The sequence below is a fragment of the Xiphophorus couchianus genome, chromosome 1 (genome assembly GCF_001444195.1).
Source record: "Xiphophorus couchianus chromosome 1, X_couchianus-1.0, whole genome shotgun sequence".
Lineage (NCBI taxonomy): Eukaryota > Metazoa > Chordata > Actinopteri > Cyprinodontiformes > Poeciliidae > Xiphophorus > Xiphophorus couchianus.
This window is the reverse complement of record NC_040228.1, coordinates 19,609,220-19,627,431: the sequence shown is the minus strand read 5'-3', so window position 1 is coordinate 19,627,431 and position 18,212 is coordinate 19,609,220. Positions and strand designations below refer to the sequence as shown.

At 39.0% G+C, this 18,212-nt stretch overlaps 2 protein-coding genes and 3 long non-coding RNA genes across 9 annotated transcripts; 2 read left to right on the top strand and 3 right to left on the bottom strand.

Moving 5' to 3' along the window:
* Positions 1–1,289: 1,289 nt before the first annotated feature.
* On the bottom strand, positions 1,290–2,402 carry LOC114144874 (uncharacterized). The gene is made up of 2 exons (XR_003595573.1): positions 2,369–2,402; positions 1,290–1,823 (listed from the first exon to the last, which is right to left on the bottom strand). It is a non-coding gene; the product is annotated as an uncharacterized LOC114144874 (long non-coding RNA).
* Positions 2,403–2,440: 38 nt separating this feature from the next.
* b3galt4 (UDP-Gal:betaGlcNAc beta 1,3-galactosyltransferase, polypeptide 4) lies at positions 2,441–5,272 on the bottom strand. Its single transcript, XM_028018089.1, has one exon. The coding sequence runs from the start codon at positions 3,818–3,820 to the stop codon at positions 2,702–2,704; it is 1,119 nt and encodes a 372-aa protein (XP_027873890.1). The 5' UTR covers positions 3,821–5,272; the 3' UTR covers positions 2,441–2,701.
* A 1,382-nt stretch (positions 5,273–6,654) lies between these two features.
* Positions 6,655–8,598, bottom strand: LOC114144879 (uncharacterized). Of its 2 annotated transcripts, none has more exons than XR_003595575.1 (2): positions 7,412–8,598; positions 6,655–7,003 (listed from the first exon to the last, which is right to left on the bottom strand). It is a non-coding gene; the product is annotated as an uncharacterized LOC114144879 (long non-coding RNA). The 2 variants fall into 2 exon arrangements; XR_003595574.1 differs by lacking the exon at positions 7,412–8,598 and adding an exon at positions 7,193–7,403.
* nr2c2 (nuclear receptor subfamily 2, group C, member 2) lies at positions 6,965–17,556 on the top strand. 4 transcript variants are annotated; one of them, XM_028018061.1, is made up of 15 exons: positions 6,965–7,083; positions 8,608–8,692; positions 8,894–8,998; positions 9,123–9,323; positions 9,478–9,583; positions 9,654–9,833; positions 10,602–10,758; positions 11,051–11,141; positions 11,273–11,418; positions 11,666–11,843; positions 12,517–12,638; positions 12,740–12,879; positions 13,748–13,885; positions 14,019–14,124; positions 14,528–17,556. In XM_028018061.1, exons 2-15 carry the CDS (start codon positions 8,627–8,629, stop codon positions 14,700–14,702), a joined length of 1,911 nt encoding a protein of 636 aa, XP_027873862.1. In that variant the 5' UTR covers positions 6,965–7,083; positions 8,608–8,626; the 3' UTR covers positions 14,703–17,556. The 4 variants fall into 4 exon arrangements, 2 of the variants coding, with proteins under 2 accessions (XP_027873862.1, XP_027873871.1); XM_028018070.1 differs by having other exon boundaries at positions 6,997–7,083; positions 8,913–8,998; XR_003595568.1 differs by lacking the exon at positions 14,528–17,556 and having other exon boundaries at positions 12,740–12,911.
* Positions 12,918–13,479, top strand: LOC114144888 (uncharacterized). Its single transcript, XR_003595577.1, has 2 exons — positions 12,918–13,301; positions 13,367–13,479. It is a non-coding gene; the product is annotated as an uncharacterized LOC114144888 (long non-coding RNA).
* Positions 17,557–18,212: the final 656 nt, after the last annotated feature.

Here is an 18,212-nt window from a genome sequence, read left to right as displayed (position 1 = left end):
CTGTATATATATATATACAGTATCTCTCTCTCTCTCTCTCTCTCTCTCTCTCTCTCTCTATATATATATATATATATATATATATATATATATATATATATATATATATATATACAGTATAGACCAAAAGTTTGGACACACCTTCTAATTCAATGGGTTTTCTTTATTTTCATGACTATTTATAAGTCAAGAAATCCCACTTATTAACCTGACAGGGCACACCTATGAAGTGAAAACAATTTCAGGTGACTACCTCTTGAAGCTCATCAAGAAAATGCAGAGCAAAGCAGTAATCACAGCAAAAGGTTGCTACTTTGAAGAAACTAGAATATAAGGGGTATTTTCAGTTGTTTTACACTTTTTTGTTTAGTGCATATTTCCACATGTGTTATTCATAGTTTTGATGGCTTCAGTGTGAATCTACAATGTCAATAGTCATGAAAATAAAGGAAACTCATTGAATTAAAAGGTGTGTCCAAACTTTTGGTCTGTACTGTATATATATATATATATACTGTATATATGTGTGTGTTTAGTGTTTATCTGTCTCTTTTCATATTCCATGTACCCTACAGTGCAATAAGAGAAAGTGAATGATTATCACAGGGTAATGCTGTGATAGCATTACACCAGCATGCTTGGCAGTAGGCTCCATGTTAAGTTTTATAGCCCCGCTTTCTCTCAAAAACATGCCTGGAAATATACAGAGCTAAGAAAAGCTTTCTTCAGATTTTACATGTTTATTCTGTTTATTCTCTGAAGTGGTTTGAATGATAAAATAAACTTTGAAATCCGAGAGATATAACTTGTGTACATGCAAGGAAGAAAACTTTCTTTCTTTCTTTCATTTCAGTGGAGAAAAGCTATCCAAATCAACCTGGGTCTATGTGGAAAAAATAAGTAATCCAAGAAAAAGAAGCAGAGGAAATAGATCAGTAAAAGCCCAAACTGATATTTATCTATTTATATAACTTTTGACCAAAACTGCATGAAAGACGCGAAATGAATAAAAAGTTAGTAGAGCTAACTTCACCACAACAAAATGTTTGATAAAGAACTGTTTATTCTGAGCACAAAGAAGCATTTATAGCTAATTATTTACAAAAGGGTTAATGCCTTTGGTTAATCATGGGATTATGCAGCCTGAAGCAATATTTCTAAGCTTGACTGATGCCATCCATACTCTGGTCATGGTTAAGTTGTGTTAACTGGAGCTTGATTTTCAGAATCACTCAGGATTCTTTGATCTTGTTGATTTGTAGAAACTGAAAGGAAAATACGCAGACCAGTTTCATCTCACATGTGATCCTTTATTGGTGCCAGAATTTGATTCATACATTTCCTGAGTGAGAAAAAGAAGACAGAAAAACACTCAGGAATTGTATACATCCTGTTCATAATACAGTTCATAATAAACATTTATTTTTATTAACAAGGCACGCCAAAATTGTAGCACATCCTTAGTGAAATTATTTCACCGTTAACAGTATAGTGCTGCTCTTCATTTGTGAGACAGCTATCAGATGAATCACTTTCAGTCACAGAAACTGATCATTTAAACCTCACTTTTTATCAGTCTGCTAAGTGCCACCATTTAAGTGTCATACAGACAATAAGGGTTATAAATTAAACTTCTATTTTGCAGTATTTTTCCAGTGAACTTCATTTGTGTTGTTTGATGGAACTGAATCTAATGGTATTATTTTTGCAATACATGCATTTAGGCTTTTAGACTAAGTTCTAAATTAAAGCAGCTTGTAACAGACTGCTTGTCTTGGCGTTTTGATATCAGACTCAGATGTCGGAGTCTGAAAGCAGTTCTCCTATTGTTAGAGATTTTTTGGTATTATCATTTTATTCTTACTTTAGTTCACATTAAGTCTATAGATCTTTGTGATTTTCTGTTTAAAGTGTTCTCTTCTTTAAATGACCTGGAGGTCACTACTGTCTGTTCAACTTTACGAGAAATAGATAACACTAAGTTTCTCAGACCTTAAATCCTTTTACAAGAACACCTCCTAATTTAGTAACTACCTGTGAGCAGTCGTATTTTGTTTTCTTGACAGTACTGACCGAGATTTGAACCGGGCTCAGACCTTTGATCAGATATCACATCTGGAACTGGGTTGTTAGATGTTTGGGTTAGAAGCTTTACGACCTCTGTTGTTTTCCTGACTGCCCCCTTGCCAGTTCTTCTTTGACAATAAAAACAGAAGTTTTTGTCAGAGCAGATCAGAACGCTCTGTAGAACTGCTCGGAGGAGAAGTTCGATAGAGCCTTCTCCTTTTGCAAAAGCTCTACATAAAATTCATATACGTTGTCTGTGGTTCTTTCTTTTATTTAGGTTCGAAAAGAAAATACCTATCACCTATGTGCATTCATCATGAGCAGTTGTATATGCATGCAAAATGACAATAAAGTCAGTCTAAGTCTAAGTCTAAGCAGCATGCTTAAATTTGTTTCTCAGCTGCATGTTGTCAAAGCTAGATGCTGTGAGACAAAGACTTAGAAAACCTGAAATTATCCTGTTTTCTGAGGGGGGGGGAAAAATGAATAAATAAATTGACGTTCTTATAAAAATAAAGCTCTAATGATGACAATTAGCCTAAATGCTATCAGTGCAGGTAGATTCACAGCTTGTAGAACAGTTGTGCGAGGCAGAGCGCCAGTGAGTCCTATAACCTCCTAATAGCAGTCACGGTCATTTCTCCAGGCCCAGGGCTGAGCCCAGCATCGCCCTGACTTTGCACATCCCCAGAGAAGCTCGCTGATTCAGCCAAGAGCAGGTGGGGGATGAATGGACATCTTTCCAGTAGTCCAGCATCTCCTTGGGTGTGATTTGGTGGACGGACACCATAGCTTGATAGCAGCAGCGTCCGTATGGCACAGGTGGACCCCCGGCGAAGAGAGGGCAATGTGAGGGCCGCACCCCAGCAGCGTAGGCGCAGAGGCCGACAAACACATCCTCGGGGGGTAAAGGAGTGGACAGAGGCGATGCTGATGCTGCAAGGGCAACTTTGAGCAATGCAGAGCGAGAAAAGACGTAGGCTGTACCACTGCAATAGTCAGGGAACACAGACAACGGGTAGGCCCCTGATGGGAGGTAGTGCTTGCTGTCTGGGTCGCGGTTTGGGGCCACATGGAGATGGACTCTACCCAGGTACAAGTCCCCTTGCTCGTAAGGGTTCTGGCTTTTGTTTAGGAAATGCAGAAGAACGCTGGGATTGAAGAAGACGTCATCATCCACTTTGGCCATGAAGTGAGCTTGAGGGCAGAACCTACGGGCCCAGCCCAGCATGGCCAGGGTCTTCAGGGTAAGGTTGGTGTAGGAGTCCAAGAACCGGCCCTGAATCAGATCCCCTTTCTCCCTGGCTTCTTCTATCAGCAGCTTTCCCAGGCCGGGGTCAGAGGCCACGCCCACCATGAAGAGGGTCATGACCCGCAGGCCCCGTACCTCCATCTGTCCGCCCCAGGTGTCTCTGATGGCCTGACGAGCCCGCTGATTGGCAGGTGCTGAGGTCACTATGGTGATGAGGTAAGGCTTGGCGCGCTGGCACACAAGCGGGCTGGGCATGAGCAGAAACTCCTCAGGTCTGGAGGGGGGTAGGCTCTGGGGCGAGACGATGGCGACATGCGGCTCCACCGCCCTGCTCATGCCCATCGAGGTGACCCACGTCTCAATGATGTCCAGGAAGAGCAGCGCGAGCACCGCGGCGCACGCCAGGATCCCGCACAGGGACGGAAAGATCCCCGTCCTGTTTCCGCGCTTTCCTAACCTGGGCTTGCAACATCCCCTTCCGACCATGATCACCATCATCATCTCCTTGTCTGCTGCTTCTAGTGATGCAAGCAACAACAAAAGAAATATCCCTGTCTTCTCGCTGCTTCCCCCCCCCCTCTACTCCTATCGTTGCTTCACGTGAAGACGCATCCCTCTGGGTCCGCTGCACTCTTCTCCACCTTTCTATGCGGCAGCTCCGGCAGCTTTTCGTTTCTGCTGCAGCCTTCTGTCTTTGATTTGGAGGGATGTGCAGTTGCGCAAATGGAGCGGTCGATCTGACAGCGGCTCGCAGCAGGTTATACTGCTTTTTTTTTTTTTTTTTTATTGCTGCGAAGAGGTCAGGCCCCGGTCCTCTGATTTAACGGCTTCAGAAATCCACAAATTGATGGGACGTCCGATATCCTGCTGAGGCGTACCAACCCAGTTTTTGATATTTTTTTAATATCCATCCGATCATCTACTGAAGGTTCAGAAAACGTCCATTCAACGTTTACTGAATATCCGCAGCGAGCGTTTGCTGGTCGTTGTTGGAGTCCAGTAAAAACAACACTTAAAATTAAGCGGATCAAACAGCGACGATAAGATGAAAAAAAAATGGATTGATGAAAACGTATGCGGATATTATTCATAAAGAGTTAAGTGGCTGAAGCTCCGTACGCCTATTGTCATCCTTACACCTGAACTTTGTGCGACACCTACTGGCTATTTTTGAGTATGATAAATAGAGATTGGTTGTCTGTTTTTCTTGTTTCAAAACATCCTTCAAGGTCAACCTTGATTACACGTCCATTCCAATAAATTATTAAAGTTGATTTTTTTTAAAAACTCGTTAAGGATCCATTGCACACAGTGCGATACATCCCATGTGGTTATTTCTATTAATTAATGGCAGCCAAGCAGTTAAAAACCATAAACTAACCTTTGTGTGGTGTTTATATTTTGGGGACTCAGCCATTGTAGCTTTGTTGGACCCACTGCATTGTATTGTTTGAAATTCAACACAAACAAAATATTTTTACATTATAAGACAAAAAAGATGTTCACTTAAATTGCATTGGTAAAAACTGCATACACGGTTGATTTCTAACTCTGAAAGAAAACATTTTATGAAAAAAAAGTACTGAATCATGTTTGCTGTATGACACAAACATGTAAATTTAAATTTCTATTCAATAAGTAAGCATTTATGTTTATCTTTAAATCTGCCTGTAAGGCTTTATAGCTTACTTCTTATCTTTTCTTTTTAACTTTCACTACACACGTAAACAACACACGTTGAATGTTAATGTAACCATGTCACCCTAAAAATGGGTTGATGTCAGCTGTGTCACATCTGACACATAAAACAAATAAATACAGACTTTATACCTAACCTACACATTTTCCCAAACTTTAAGTCAAGTCCTAAATCTTAAACATTATGCACACCATACCTCTCTAAACCTTACTGGTAGAGCTAAGTACAATTGAAAAAAAGTAAATAAATAAAAAATGACGACCAGGAAATGTCCTCATTTTCCACAAATGACCTCCCCGTTGCTTGTGAAAATTGTTGTAGTGGTCCCCTACAAGAACATACAGTAACACACAGTCATATCCTGGACAGATGTGTGCAGGATATGGGCTGTCTCTGTTGCATTCTTTATTTTAAGCCAGTTAGATGATGATCAGCAGTGTTTCACTGGCGCCTTGGAGAAATGGGACTGAATCGGTGCTCAGTGGTCCAAACATTGCTTTGGCTGTAGCAAGAGTGGAGAGGTTCAGAATCCATGCTGGTTGAGGTCTATGAAGTTTCTGGTCTGTTAATTTGAGGAGTCATGTGATCTGCTGGTTTTAAGCCACTGTGTTTATGCAGTCCAAAGTTAGAACAGCCTAGTAAACTAGTTGACAATTTTGGTGTCTACTGAGAAGCTTTGTAGAAATGCAATTTTCATTTTCCAGCAGAACTTGACACCTGCCCAGACTTTATAAAGTACCGTTATTTCCAGCAACATCACCTGATCAAACTCCCATAGAAAATATATGGAGCATTGTTAAGAGGAAGATCAGAGACACCAGATTCAGCAATGCAGATGGGCTAAAAGCCATTAACAAAGTAACCTGAGCTTCCTTAACACTTCAGCAGAACCACAGAGTGTTTGCTTCCATTCTGTGATGCATTTCACAAAGCTATGCAAAAAGGAACCCCAAGTAAGTATGTACATACTTACTGATCTTACTGATGTATATACTTACTGAACTTCTTACTGATCTGGTGTAATATTTAAATCATTTGGGAAGCTGAAGTCAAAATTATAAGAAAAAAACCCCCTGAGTAGATTTGATCATGATGAATGCAGTTAAAATCCATATAAAGATACACATTTTGAAGTTAAATGAGAACAAATTCCTCTGGTTTTAGGTTGTTTAGAATTACCATTAATCATTTCTATTTGCTAAATGCCAGCTAGAAAACCTAGCAGGAACATTTTGTAGAGATTGTTTTGTAACCCTTCTTCAAATCTGGTTAGTACCAGTGATTGTCTTCTAAACTGGATGACTTGGGTCAAACCTTTCAGGTTTTCTTCCACAAACTTCTCACACTTTGCTGAAGTTCTGGCGCATTCCTCCTGACAGAGCTGGTGTAACTCAGTTACCTTTATAGGCCGCCTTAGTCCCACACACCTTTTTAGATCTACCAACAACATCTCCACTGGAATAACATCAGGGCTTTGTGATGGCCATTGTCCTTAAACCCTTAAGGGAACACGGATTGAGTTTTAAAGCGTGCAAAACAATACAGAAATTATAATTAGCTATAACTCAGGTAATCATAATTTATCAGAACCAGAAAACATGACAGGGTGAAATACACAAATTTTACAGAAAACAAATTAAGTGTCATTAGATTTATATGGCACTTATCAAGACACTCAGAGACACTTTACAATGAAATCAGTCATTACTATTCACGCACACAATGACACGCAGAAACCTATGAAGAAAGCTAAATAATACCTAAACTGAAATTGTTTTTATCTCGTTATTTTTTTAATACGCATAATTTGACAAGTCCCCAGACTTTATGACGTCAACGCTGTCTGGCTCGCGCAAGGCTTGGAGTGGGGGGGTTGAGGCACGCGGACAGAGAGGGAGGAGGAAGAAGAAGAAGGGGGAAAAAAACACCATCATCATCATCATCATCATCAATGCGCTGTTGGTGCGGGGGTCACGAACTATGACCTTTAACAGAAGAAAATAACAATTATTATTTTTTATGGAACAACCGAGCGCCTTAAAGCTGAGAGCGGCGTCCCTCTGAGGTGAGTGTCAGTCCTGGACTGGAAGCATTAAAGCCCTATGAAGAAGCAGCTCTGGGTCACAAAACAGCGGCTAGCTGCTTAGCTTCCTGTCCGGCTGCGGGTGCTTTACCTCCGGGGATGAACAGAAACAGACTGCGCGCAGTCTGGCAGTCGGCACAGACACATTGGCTGATTATTAACTACATGACAACGCTGTTGATTTGTTGTGCTCCCTGCATTGTGAATCTTAGAGGCAGACCCCGCTAGCTGTTGCTCCATAGCCTACCATAGGTTTATTTGCGTCTAGCTAGCAGCGACAGCTAACACCGGATGAACTCGACCCTTTTACCTTTGCCGTCCAGCTGACACGAGTGGATAGAAATGTCTGTGTCAGAGATTTATTTGGAAAAGCTTTTTTTTTTTTTGCATCTCCAGTCAGAATATTAGATGTCACCCACTCCACTGCCTATTAAGAAAATTGTTTCATTATACCAATTATCATAACCGTCTGCGGTTATGTTGGCCAAACGCCAGATTCTCCATTTTGTTCTGTTTTGTGTTTGGAGTGAAGTTACTGATAGACAAACTGTTCAGCCAATCTGTAAACAACATGAAGCCTCACGCTCCTCCCTGTGGACTACTGAAGGTACCTTAATCAGCTGCAGCTGGGGTCTTTGTTAAAGTAACACTGACTAATAAAGGTTATGTAAAGGTGTAAAAATGAAAATATGTGATTACAGAAAAGCGCAAATGAACATTTATTAAGATGTGCATTTCCAGATCTTGTTAAGATGTGAACCTTACATTGATTTTTGAGGATTAAGTAAAACTAGTCTTCAGTAAATATTTCCACCTCTATGGCTTTTCCTTTACTTGCACTCTGCTCTCTCTGCAGATCATGTCATCTGCAAACATTTGTAAGATGTTCTCTGTAATAATAACTATATGAGTATTTATTCTAGGTGACATGCATCCTATGCAGGTTTCCCCCCCAACTTTGAGGTTGTGATGTGACCAAATGAGGATAAATTAAAACGGGTATGAAAATGAATTACACAAAGATATTCTTTGAGTTTTTTTTCCATTGGCCCCTGATATTAAAAGGCAGTGTCAGGAATGCTTGCAAAGGCAGTAGTGGTTACTTTGTTACTCTGTATTTTCATCACTTTATACCAAGACCTATGAGGGTAAAAAAATAAAACAAAATGTCTGTCATCGGTCTCTTGATGCAGAGGGATATTGCTGTAGATTCATGATCCTATAGAATCAAACCTGGCCACCTTGAGCTTTAGTACTGAATGTGTTCAGAATAGCCACAAAGCAGGGCAGTATCTTTAAAAATACACCTGCAGTTTCACATTTGACCTTTTTTAGGGGAACTCATAGCTGGTGTAATTTAGTCTAAGTGATTTCTCAGAAACAAGTTCAAAACAAAACTATTATCAGTCATTATGAAAGAAAACACCCATATGTCACACCCCAGTTTAGTTTGGTATATATAAAATAAACCTGTTGATGAATAAAGTCTCTTGCATTCCTCCGCAGACCTCACTAATGACTCTACATGATCATGGCGACCAACCTGAACCTGCTCTCTCAGCAGAAATCAGACTCTGAGCATGATGCAGAGGTCAGTGTGCAGAGAAAGGCTTTCTTCCTGTTTTGTTTCACATCACACTGTCAAATTCTTTTAACGGATTCATAAAGTATTATGAATCCATAATACTTTTTATAATACTTCCATAGAAATAATGTTTCTATGGATTCCAGATTTAAGAGCTATTTTTGTGTTTGCTTGCTGACAAAAATTATTTGTGCTTAACTGGGTTAGGGGTCATGCTCTCCATCAGATCCATCAGGTCCAGTGATGGGTGAGTCTCCCCAGCGCTTTCGGGTCATCTCTGCAGAGCCTGCCACAACACCACAGCGAATACAGGTAATCGAATCAACAATCAACCAGGCAGATTCTGCATGTAACATATCTCTGTGCTTTTATTACTTATTTACATTAATAATCACACATGTTTTTTGTCTCCCTCTTTTCTAACTGGACTATTCAGATTGTAACCGACCAGCAGACAGGTCAGAAGATCCAGATTGTGACAGCGATGAACCCGTCCAGTGCTTCAAAGCAGCAGTTCATCCTGACAACGGCTGACAGCTCAGGGGCGAGCAAAGTTATCCTGGCCTCACCGGAGACTCGCAACTCGAAGCAGGTCATCTTCACAGCTGCAGACAGCCTGATGCCAGGAAGGATACAGGTACATTTGTCCCAATATATACCCTTCTGCTCCATAATGTTTAGAAATCTGCTTAATATTTTTTACTGTTTTTTAAATCTATCCTTGACGTTATGTAGACCATTTAAAGGGGAAACTTGTAAAATATGAGTTTGCTTTTGCCTTTTCCTTTCAGATCGTCACAGATCCAGTGTCAATGGAGCGTTTGTTGGGACAGTCAGGAGATCTAAGTCGATCTCAGCCAGTGGAATATTGCGTGGTGTGTGGCGACAAAGCTTCAGGTACTCTACCTTCACTCTACCAGCTTCACTCTATTGGCAAAAGGACTCAAACACTTTTGTGTGCTTTCAGGGCGTCACTATGGAGCTGTCACCTGTGAGGGATGCAAAGGTTTCTTCAAGAGGAGTGTGAGGAAAAATCTCACCTACAGTTGTCGCAGTAAGCAGGACTGTGTCATCAACAAACATCACCGCAACCGCTGCCAGTTCTGCCGGCTGAGAAAATGCCTTAACATGGGGATGAAAACTGATTGTGAGTTTGCATCCAAATTGATTCCTTAAATATCATTTCAGTTAAACAAATGTAATTAGTTGGATTAAGGAAGCCTGAACAACAATGTTTTCCTCTGACTTATACTTTCTTAGAGAGTGGTTCTGAAACTGTACAAGTATTGCCCTAATAAATGCCTTGTTGTGAAGGTACGGCCAGGACATTTTAAAGCAGGAGCCCATCAGGTCTTTTTGCCATTTTGCCAATAAAAGCACTAACTTTCTTTTTTGTTGGCACTAAATGACAAATTTTTTGTGCGTTTTATTTTGATCTAAAAATTGAAATTTCCAATTTCAAAGTTGGAAAAAAATGCTTGAAATGTTTTGTCTGCCCTTTTTTTGGAGACAGTTCTGGTTAAACAAGAGGCACTGATCTTTTCAAATTATTTATAATATATGTGCCACAATCATTTCTCAGTACTACTAAACATTAAGCCAGGTACCAGTAGTGATGCAGTGGCTGATACTGATGTTGATCTTAACATATTGTGAAACCATCAGTACCAACTTGAAGCTGGCCTTGTGTCTTGAAGCCTCTGGTATTTGGTTCTCTGGCTAAATATCTATACTACAACAACCAAAAGCTGTGAAACTGTTCCCTCATCTTTAATTGTCTTCACTTTATTTATGCCTTGAAAATACCAATTTCTTCTCGACTTTTTATGTGTTATTATTATTATTATTAGAAGTAGTAGTTGTTATATTACTCCAAAATAATAGTAACAACATTCTGCCTGTTGTAATTGTTTAGCTGTCCAGAGTGAGAGGAAACCCATCGACGTTGTTCCCCGAGAAAGACACTCCAACTGTGCTGCCTCCACCCAGAAGATCTACATCCGCAAGGATCTCAACAGCCCACTCATCGCTACACCAACCTTTATCTCTGATACAGATACAGATGGTTCCAGGTCAGTAGAAATGAGACCTGTTCATGTATAGCGCAGTAAACAAGTATTTTGTTAATTATCAATGTCTCTTTTTTATGTCTTGTTTGAACAATAAGTAATTCCAGGCAAGGATAACCTAAGAGATAATTCTATTTTTATGGAAACAAAAGCTATCCAAATCCTCCATGCAATTACTTTTTTACATAAAGCCACGTTGGTTTGGATATTCTTAGCGATTCTTTGTAATAAATGCAGTCATAATGTGAAAAATGCTTTTTGTATTTACTCAGTTTATTATTGTATTATTGTACAGATCCAGCCTGCTGGACCAGGGAATGCTGGTTAATATCCAGCAGCCGGTTATTCAGGCTGATGGGACGTTGCTGTTGGCAACAGACTCCAAGGTACATCTGATCATAAAGACACACCGTGCTCTGCTGCCTCACTCTGTTCTCTGCTTCTTTGAATAACTTCTAGCATCAATATCTTTGGCTGAAGTTGATGCCATAATGTGAGAATTATGTGTTTGCTTTAGATGGATTCTGAGCACGGAAACCTGGGGACGCTTGCCAATGTTGTGACATCACTTGCCAACCTGAGTGATTCCCTGAAAGAAAGCCTGAACAACGGTGATACCTCAGACAGCCAGCAGGAGGAGCAGTCTGCAAGCGAGATAACACGGTCAGTTGGTCATATTGAAAGTATTTCAGCTACACGTTCATCTCAGGTCCTTCAGGAAATATTTGTATGGTTTTGTTGTAATTAGATTTAGTAGTTTAAAAATGAGGGAAATCTTTTATTTTTTATTTGTTGCTATAGGTTATGCTTTTAATTGAGTTAAAAATGTGTGTGTGGGGGGTGCGTGGGGGTGTGTGTGCGGGCTGGCGGGCGTGCGTGTGTGTGTGTGTTTGTATGTACTTCAATGCAGTGCCTTTGACACTCTGGCCAAAGTCTTCAACCCACCTGAAGCAGGGGGAGAACAGAACCTGGCTGAGAAGTCGCATTGTGTCAGTGGGACTACCATCCAGCTGATTGGACGGGACCAAGAGACGCCCATCATTGAGGTGGAGGGACCGCTGCTCACCGACAGCCATGTTGGTTTCAAGGTGAGTGGAGGGAGTCTTCTAAAGCCACTGAGATAGAAAAGAGGATGGATGCAAATCTTTAATAAACTCTGAGATTATATCAAATGTGTTCTTCTGTGGGCTGGCAATGTTGTGTTTTTTTTTTTTTTGCTGATATAGACACCTGGCAAGAGTCAAACCATATACATGGTTTTTGAAGTGATTCTTATTGGTTAATTGTTCATATCAGAAAAAAACTGATTTTTTCGCTTTTTAGTAGGACTGAAGTGATCAGTCGCAATGAATTGATTACTGAGATAATCATTAACTAATTTAGTAATCAATTAAATGTTAACTGTAATGTAAAGACGTCGAAAAAATCTTTTGCTGAAAGAACAACATATTCAGTGCAGGATTTAAGTCAAAACTGTACAAAAAATATATAAATTTTGCCCTTATAATAATAGACCCTTCTTTGTCTGTAAATATTTTTACGATAATCTTTTAACATATTACAAATGTCATAAAAAAGGCTTAAGTGGTTAATGAAAAATCTGCAGAATGTGGCAATTTTTAAAAATATGATTAATCAATTGATCGTCAAAATAATCAACAGAATAACTGATTGCAAAAATAATCAAGCAGCCATACTTTTTATGTTATTTTAATATAACTCCGGTTGTAATGTTCTTGTTCCTGTTTCTGTTGGCTCCAGCTGACCATGCCCAGCCCCATGCCCGAGTATCTGAATGTACACTACATCTGTGAGTCGGCGTCCAGGCTCCTCTTCCTCTCCATGCACTGGGCACGCTCCATTCCTGCCTTCTCAGTACTTGGGTGGGGGAGAAAAAGAAATCGGCACAACAAAAGTTTCATGTTGCAATGCTGCCTTTTCCTGTTTGTTTGTGGTATGTCTTACATGTTTATGTATTTCCCAGTCAGGAGGCAAACACAAGCTTGGTGCGAGCTTGCTGGAACGAGCTGTTCATCCTGGGTCTTGCTCAGTGCGCTCACGTGATGAACCTGTCAACCATCCTGACTGCCATCATTAACCATCTGCAAAGCAGCGTCCCGGACGGTATGGACCAAAGACCCCGTCATCATCTCACAGTAGGACACAAACATGAAAACAGGAGCAAAGAAATGTCATTTTTATTAGCTTGTAGCTGTTGTTGCTTGCACTAAATGCTAACATATTGCATGTCTTAGCCTCTGAGTTGTGTGGTGTGCCCCATTCCCCAGGTATGAACATGACGGTGTGTGCCCCTGATTATCAGCCAGCTTAAAACATTAATATTTAGGGAAGTTTGTCTGTGATGACAAGCCTGAAAGATGCAATATTTTCTGTAATTGCTCTCCAACCCAGGTCCCGCTGTCCTGCATGTTATAGATGTTTCCCTGCTGCTGCACGCCTTATTTAAATGCATTTGTCAATAGCAGGGGTCTTTTTAAGTTGATACTATGCTGAAGAGATAATGCAATCATTTCTACCAGATGTGTGTGGACCAAAGGACTGTATAGGACATTCAGTCCACATTTTTTAGGTTCTTGTGAAGATGCATAAGTTTTGCATCTCTCTGTTTATTTTTTATTTTGGTGACCATTTCCAGATGAAAGCAGGAAGCCCCAGAAACCCATTTCTGTAAATATTTGACAGCTTGTTTATACTTGGGAAGTTTAAAAAAAAAAGTAAAATTTATCTGAATATTAAAGTATAAAATCAAGTCATTTAGACCTTCTATTTCTGTAAAATCTACATAATTGTCCAACTTAACATGGCTTCATACAAAAAGCTTAGCTGTGTATCTCATTTTTTGCTCATCAAAAGTCTTACATTATAAGATTAAATCTAGAAATCCTAGCCCAGGAGCCTGCTGAACTCCATGACTAAATTTGTTTCATGGGATCTATACAGAAATGTTAGCAGTTTCTTTTTTTTTTTTCAGACAAACTTTCTGGAGAGAGGGTGAAGCAGGTGATGGAGCACATCTGGAAGTTCCAGGAGTTTTGTAACAGCATGACACGGTTGGAGACTGACAGCTATGAGTACGCCTACCTAAAGGCTATTGTGTTGTTCAGTCCTGGTGAGAATTATCTTTAATGCAAGAAACTTATTCTAAATCATATTTTTACATTCAATATGAAAACCTACCCAATCAGGTTAGTTTTTATAAATTTCAGTTGGGTTTTTTTTGTGTTGTTTTTCCTGATGATCAGATCACCCAGGTGTGGAGAGCAGCGGCCAGGTTGAGAAGTTCCAAGAGAAAGCCCTCATGGAGCTGCAAGACTATGTGCAAAAAACATATCCTGAAGACACATACAGGTCAGTTAATGTTATTAATTCATGGCATGAATTCTTTCAAGGGTAAACAAACTAAAAGTGAATCTGGTCACTCAGAACAAACAAGAATCATTCATCAGAACCAGACCGGCTTCTTCATACCATAACTTTCAAATAAATAAATAAATAAAATATAGAACTATGACAAAAAAAGCCTCACTACAGTCATTGCTATTGCTCCCATTTTAAAATAAGAGAGTCAACATGAGGGAATAAATAATGTTACCTCAGACATGGTTTCAGGTGTAGTGTATGTATGCTTGTGTATGGTTCTGACCTAAACTTTCATGAATATAAGCAGAAATTGTTCAGGTATTTTTGACTGAAATAAATCATCAGGGATGATTTTGGACAAAATCTGACAAAAATAATCTTTTTCCCTCAGACTAACACGCATCCTGACACGTCTGCCTGCCCTTCGTCTAATGAACTCAAGTATCACAGAGGAACTTTTCTTCACTGGTTTGATAGGCAACGTCTCTATTGACAGCATCATTCCCTACATACTCAAGATGGAGACAGCGGAGTACAACAGTCAGGACTCGGACTCGACAGAATGACAACACACCAAGGACCTAAAAAGTGTCAGTTAAGTTTGTAAATCTCATTTTCAGGTACATGGTCTCTAGAGGGCTGTAGTTGAACTACAAATCTTTGTTTTCTAACATTACTTGCCGGATTTGGCGTAACATGGCATTGGAAAACCAGGATGACCAGGAATGTTTTCTGCACTTCATGCTGTGAGTCGCTCTTAAGTACATGGGGGAAAAATATTCAGTCAGCTGTAACTTCTCAACTATCTCTTTTAATATTTTCTTCACATTTCATTGCGCACTTTGACCCTCATTGTCAAATAGTCTGAAGTTTAAATAAGCCTTACGTTCTGTGATGTTAATCAAATACATGTAATTTTGAGTACTAGCCTTTGATCCAAAAATGTCAAATAAAATACCAAACACAGCCTGAATTGTAAACATCAGATTATGTAAACCTACAGGAGGATCATATTGTTTTGGTTTCTTCTGCTCCCAGCACTTCTGCAGTCGGTACGTTTCATGTTTGGGGCAAAAGTTTCAGACTCAAACACGGACGTCTCTAATAGCCAAGAAATTTAATATCACTTTCACATCAGAATATATATAAACTGGCTTTGTATGTTTTTTTTTTTTCCCTTTGATGTTTTTGTCCAAGTATTTTAACAAAAGCCAATTAACAAGCCTCACAATTATTACGTATAATCTAAATGGAGGCCTTTAACTTATTTTGTTTATTTTACGACACTTACAGCCAGATCATCCATGTCCATAACGTTGGCCTGAACTATGGTTTAACAAGGTAAATTTAGTTTCAGGTTCAGTTTACGATGAAGCTGATTCACTTCTTACCTTGATCTATCACCATGGGAACTCATAGAAGAAACTCGGGCAGCATAATATTAGAAAAACAGTAAACAAAGCAATATTATTGCTGAATACTGAGAAAATTACAATTATTTCTTTAATTGGTCTGATTCTTTTTCCATCATTGTTGTATAAGCAAAATTATGCTTTGATCATTTGAATATGAGATTGAAATGAACACTAATCTTCACATTCCCAGCAATTGTTTTGGGATTTTTTTAGGTACTATTATTGGTATGTGCCAACATTAGGAATTTGATCAGCATTGATCCGATTAAAAAAAAAAAAAAATGGCAGCAAGATGAAAATAAATCTTGTTGCCATTTATTTCTGGAGGAGGGGAGGAACTTTGTCATGTGACAGTGATGGCGATGCAGCGCAGGATTGTGATGAGTTTACCTGTAGCAGAGAAGCTATGGTGAAGTCAGCGGTGTGGTCATTTTTTTCAAGGTGTCGAAAGGATAGTGAAATATATTTATTTAATGTATGTAATATCTACAAATATATGAGTTATTAGCCATAACAGCTATATTAAGATGGGATTTCGATATTAGCTCAAATGTTCAAATCAGAACATCCCTAGTTGTTTTTTTTGCCAGCTTCTTTCCTTCCTTTCTCCATCTTCTTCTTCTTCTTCTTCTTCTTCTTCTTCTTTAATTACAGCTCCATCTGTTTTATATTAACACTCTTGTTTCCTGGGTCACTCAGGCTTGCTGAGTTGGTAATAAGCTTCCTAGTCACAGAGATGTAATCTTCAAATCTATTTTTAGTTAAACTGGTCCTCTAAAAGAAAATGTGTTTGAACCTGCTTCTTAGCAGAAGGCCTTCGTCTGAGCAGTACTGTTGTTTTTTATTACCATAAAGGACATTTCTTGGTGTATTTTAATGTGGATGCATTTATTGAGGTACACTTAGGCTTTTAAAATCTGTGCAATCACCTCCTCCACTTTTTTTCCTTATTGACAATCAGTTATGTTTTGTTCTTCTGTCCCATCAGTGTTACAGCTCTGTAGACCTACAGTCTTTCTTTGTCTTCAATCAATTTAGAATGTTGTAAAGACAATTATTTAAAAGCTTTGGGTTTAAAACTCGTTCTAATGTGTAGCTATGCTACACTTTATGTTTGCATTGGTATTTTGTTGCACATTAATCAGCTCCTGTGATGTTCCACTGCATTTAGGCTGACTAAAACTGTATATTTTGTATGTTTTTTGAAAACATTCGTTTGTTTTGAGCAAATTTGCTTGTTGCATACTAAGTGTACTTAAAGTACTTTTGGGCAGGTATCCCTGATTGAAAAACAATGAGATTCTGTGTAAAGCCAGCCTTGAATGCATTCATGTCTTGAGGACAGCATTGAGATATGCATTGGCTTTACCCTCTTGTATATATGTTTAAATAAACATCCACAGCAACATGAATGGTAACGGGGATGTACATAAGTCAGCTAGGTTTGTGTCTCATGAACATCAAATGTAATATTTTGGTTTTAAACCTGAAAAGACTCTTTCTAAAAAGGCACTGGTGATGAAATGGCATTTGTACATGTAACGGACATTAAAATGAGCGCATGTTGTTTTTAAACAGGGTTTTATAATCTTTCTGTGAGCCCTAATAAGGAGCATTGTTGTCATTTTTATAGTGCATTGCCATGCATGAAGAAATTGCTTAAGCACATTTTAATAAATGCAGTATGTGAAATATTGATTTAAATGTTGTAGCTTTAGCTGCTATTCCAGGCGCATACATCATCCTCTTTTGTGGTATCATTTGGGTAACATTTTTTGATACTATGTGAATCTACTCTGTTCTTTTTTCTGCCTTCGGAAGTTTGAATTATGAATTTTAAACATTTATTTCCCAAGATGGTTACAACCCTACATTTCTACCTCACTGATATAAATCAAATGTATTAACAACTGAACTCTTGTTTCTGCATTCCAGTAGGAGGCTAGCTTCTCTGAAGCAATGCGCCTTATTTCAACTAAAATAAACATCTATTCATTTAATGTAACAGGTCTGATGTTGTTCATGATCCAGATGAGAATTAGCTGAAATGTCTGAAAAGCTCGACTGAAACAAGGTAGGAAACAAAATTACTTATAAATTTTGTTGGGGAAAAAATAACATGACTCTTGCCACCTTTATTGTGGTATAATAGTTTGATAAGTTGCAAGCCTTTGTATGCGCACCCTCATATCTGCATGAGTTGCAGATTGCTGGTGTGTATTTCCAGCTGTCATTTGCTAAAGTCAGGGAACACCCTGGACAGGACATCACTGGACAGCACAAAGGCACACAGGACAAACAACTACACACACACGCACACACACAGACACAAATAAGAGCAATTTAGAGACCATTCAGCCTAACATAAATATTTTTGGGCTATGAGAGGAAGCTGGAGTACCACTGGGAAAATCCTTGCATGCAGAAAGAACCCAGGTTGGGATACAAAGACATACAACAAAGCAGTCTGTGTAAGCTTTCTGCATATTTTTAAGTTGGTATAAAGTTTGATATTCTAATGTGGTGCAAAATTAAAGTAATATTTTACATTTTAAGGACTAAGCATTTAATCAGGTCTAGTTGAAAATGTAAAACGTTTAAATGGTTAAACATGAACTAGATTTTTTTACTTTGAGAAAAGATTCTATGAAGAAGTTTGAG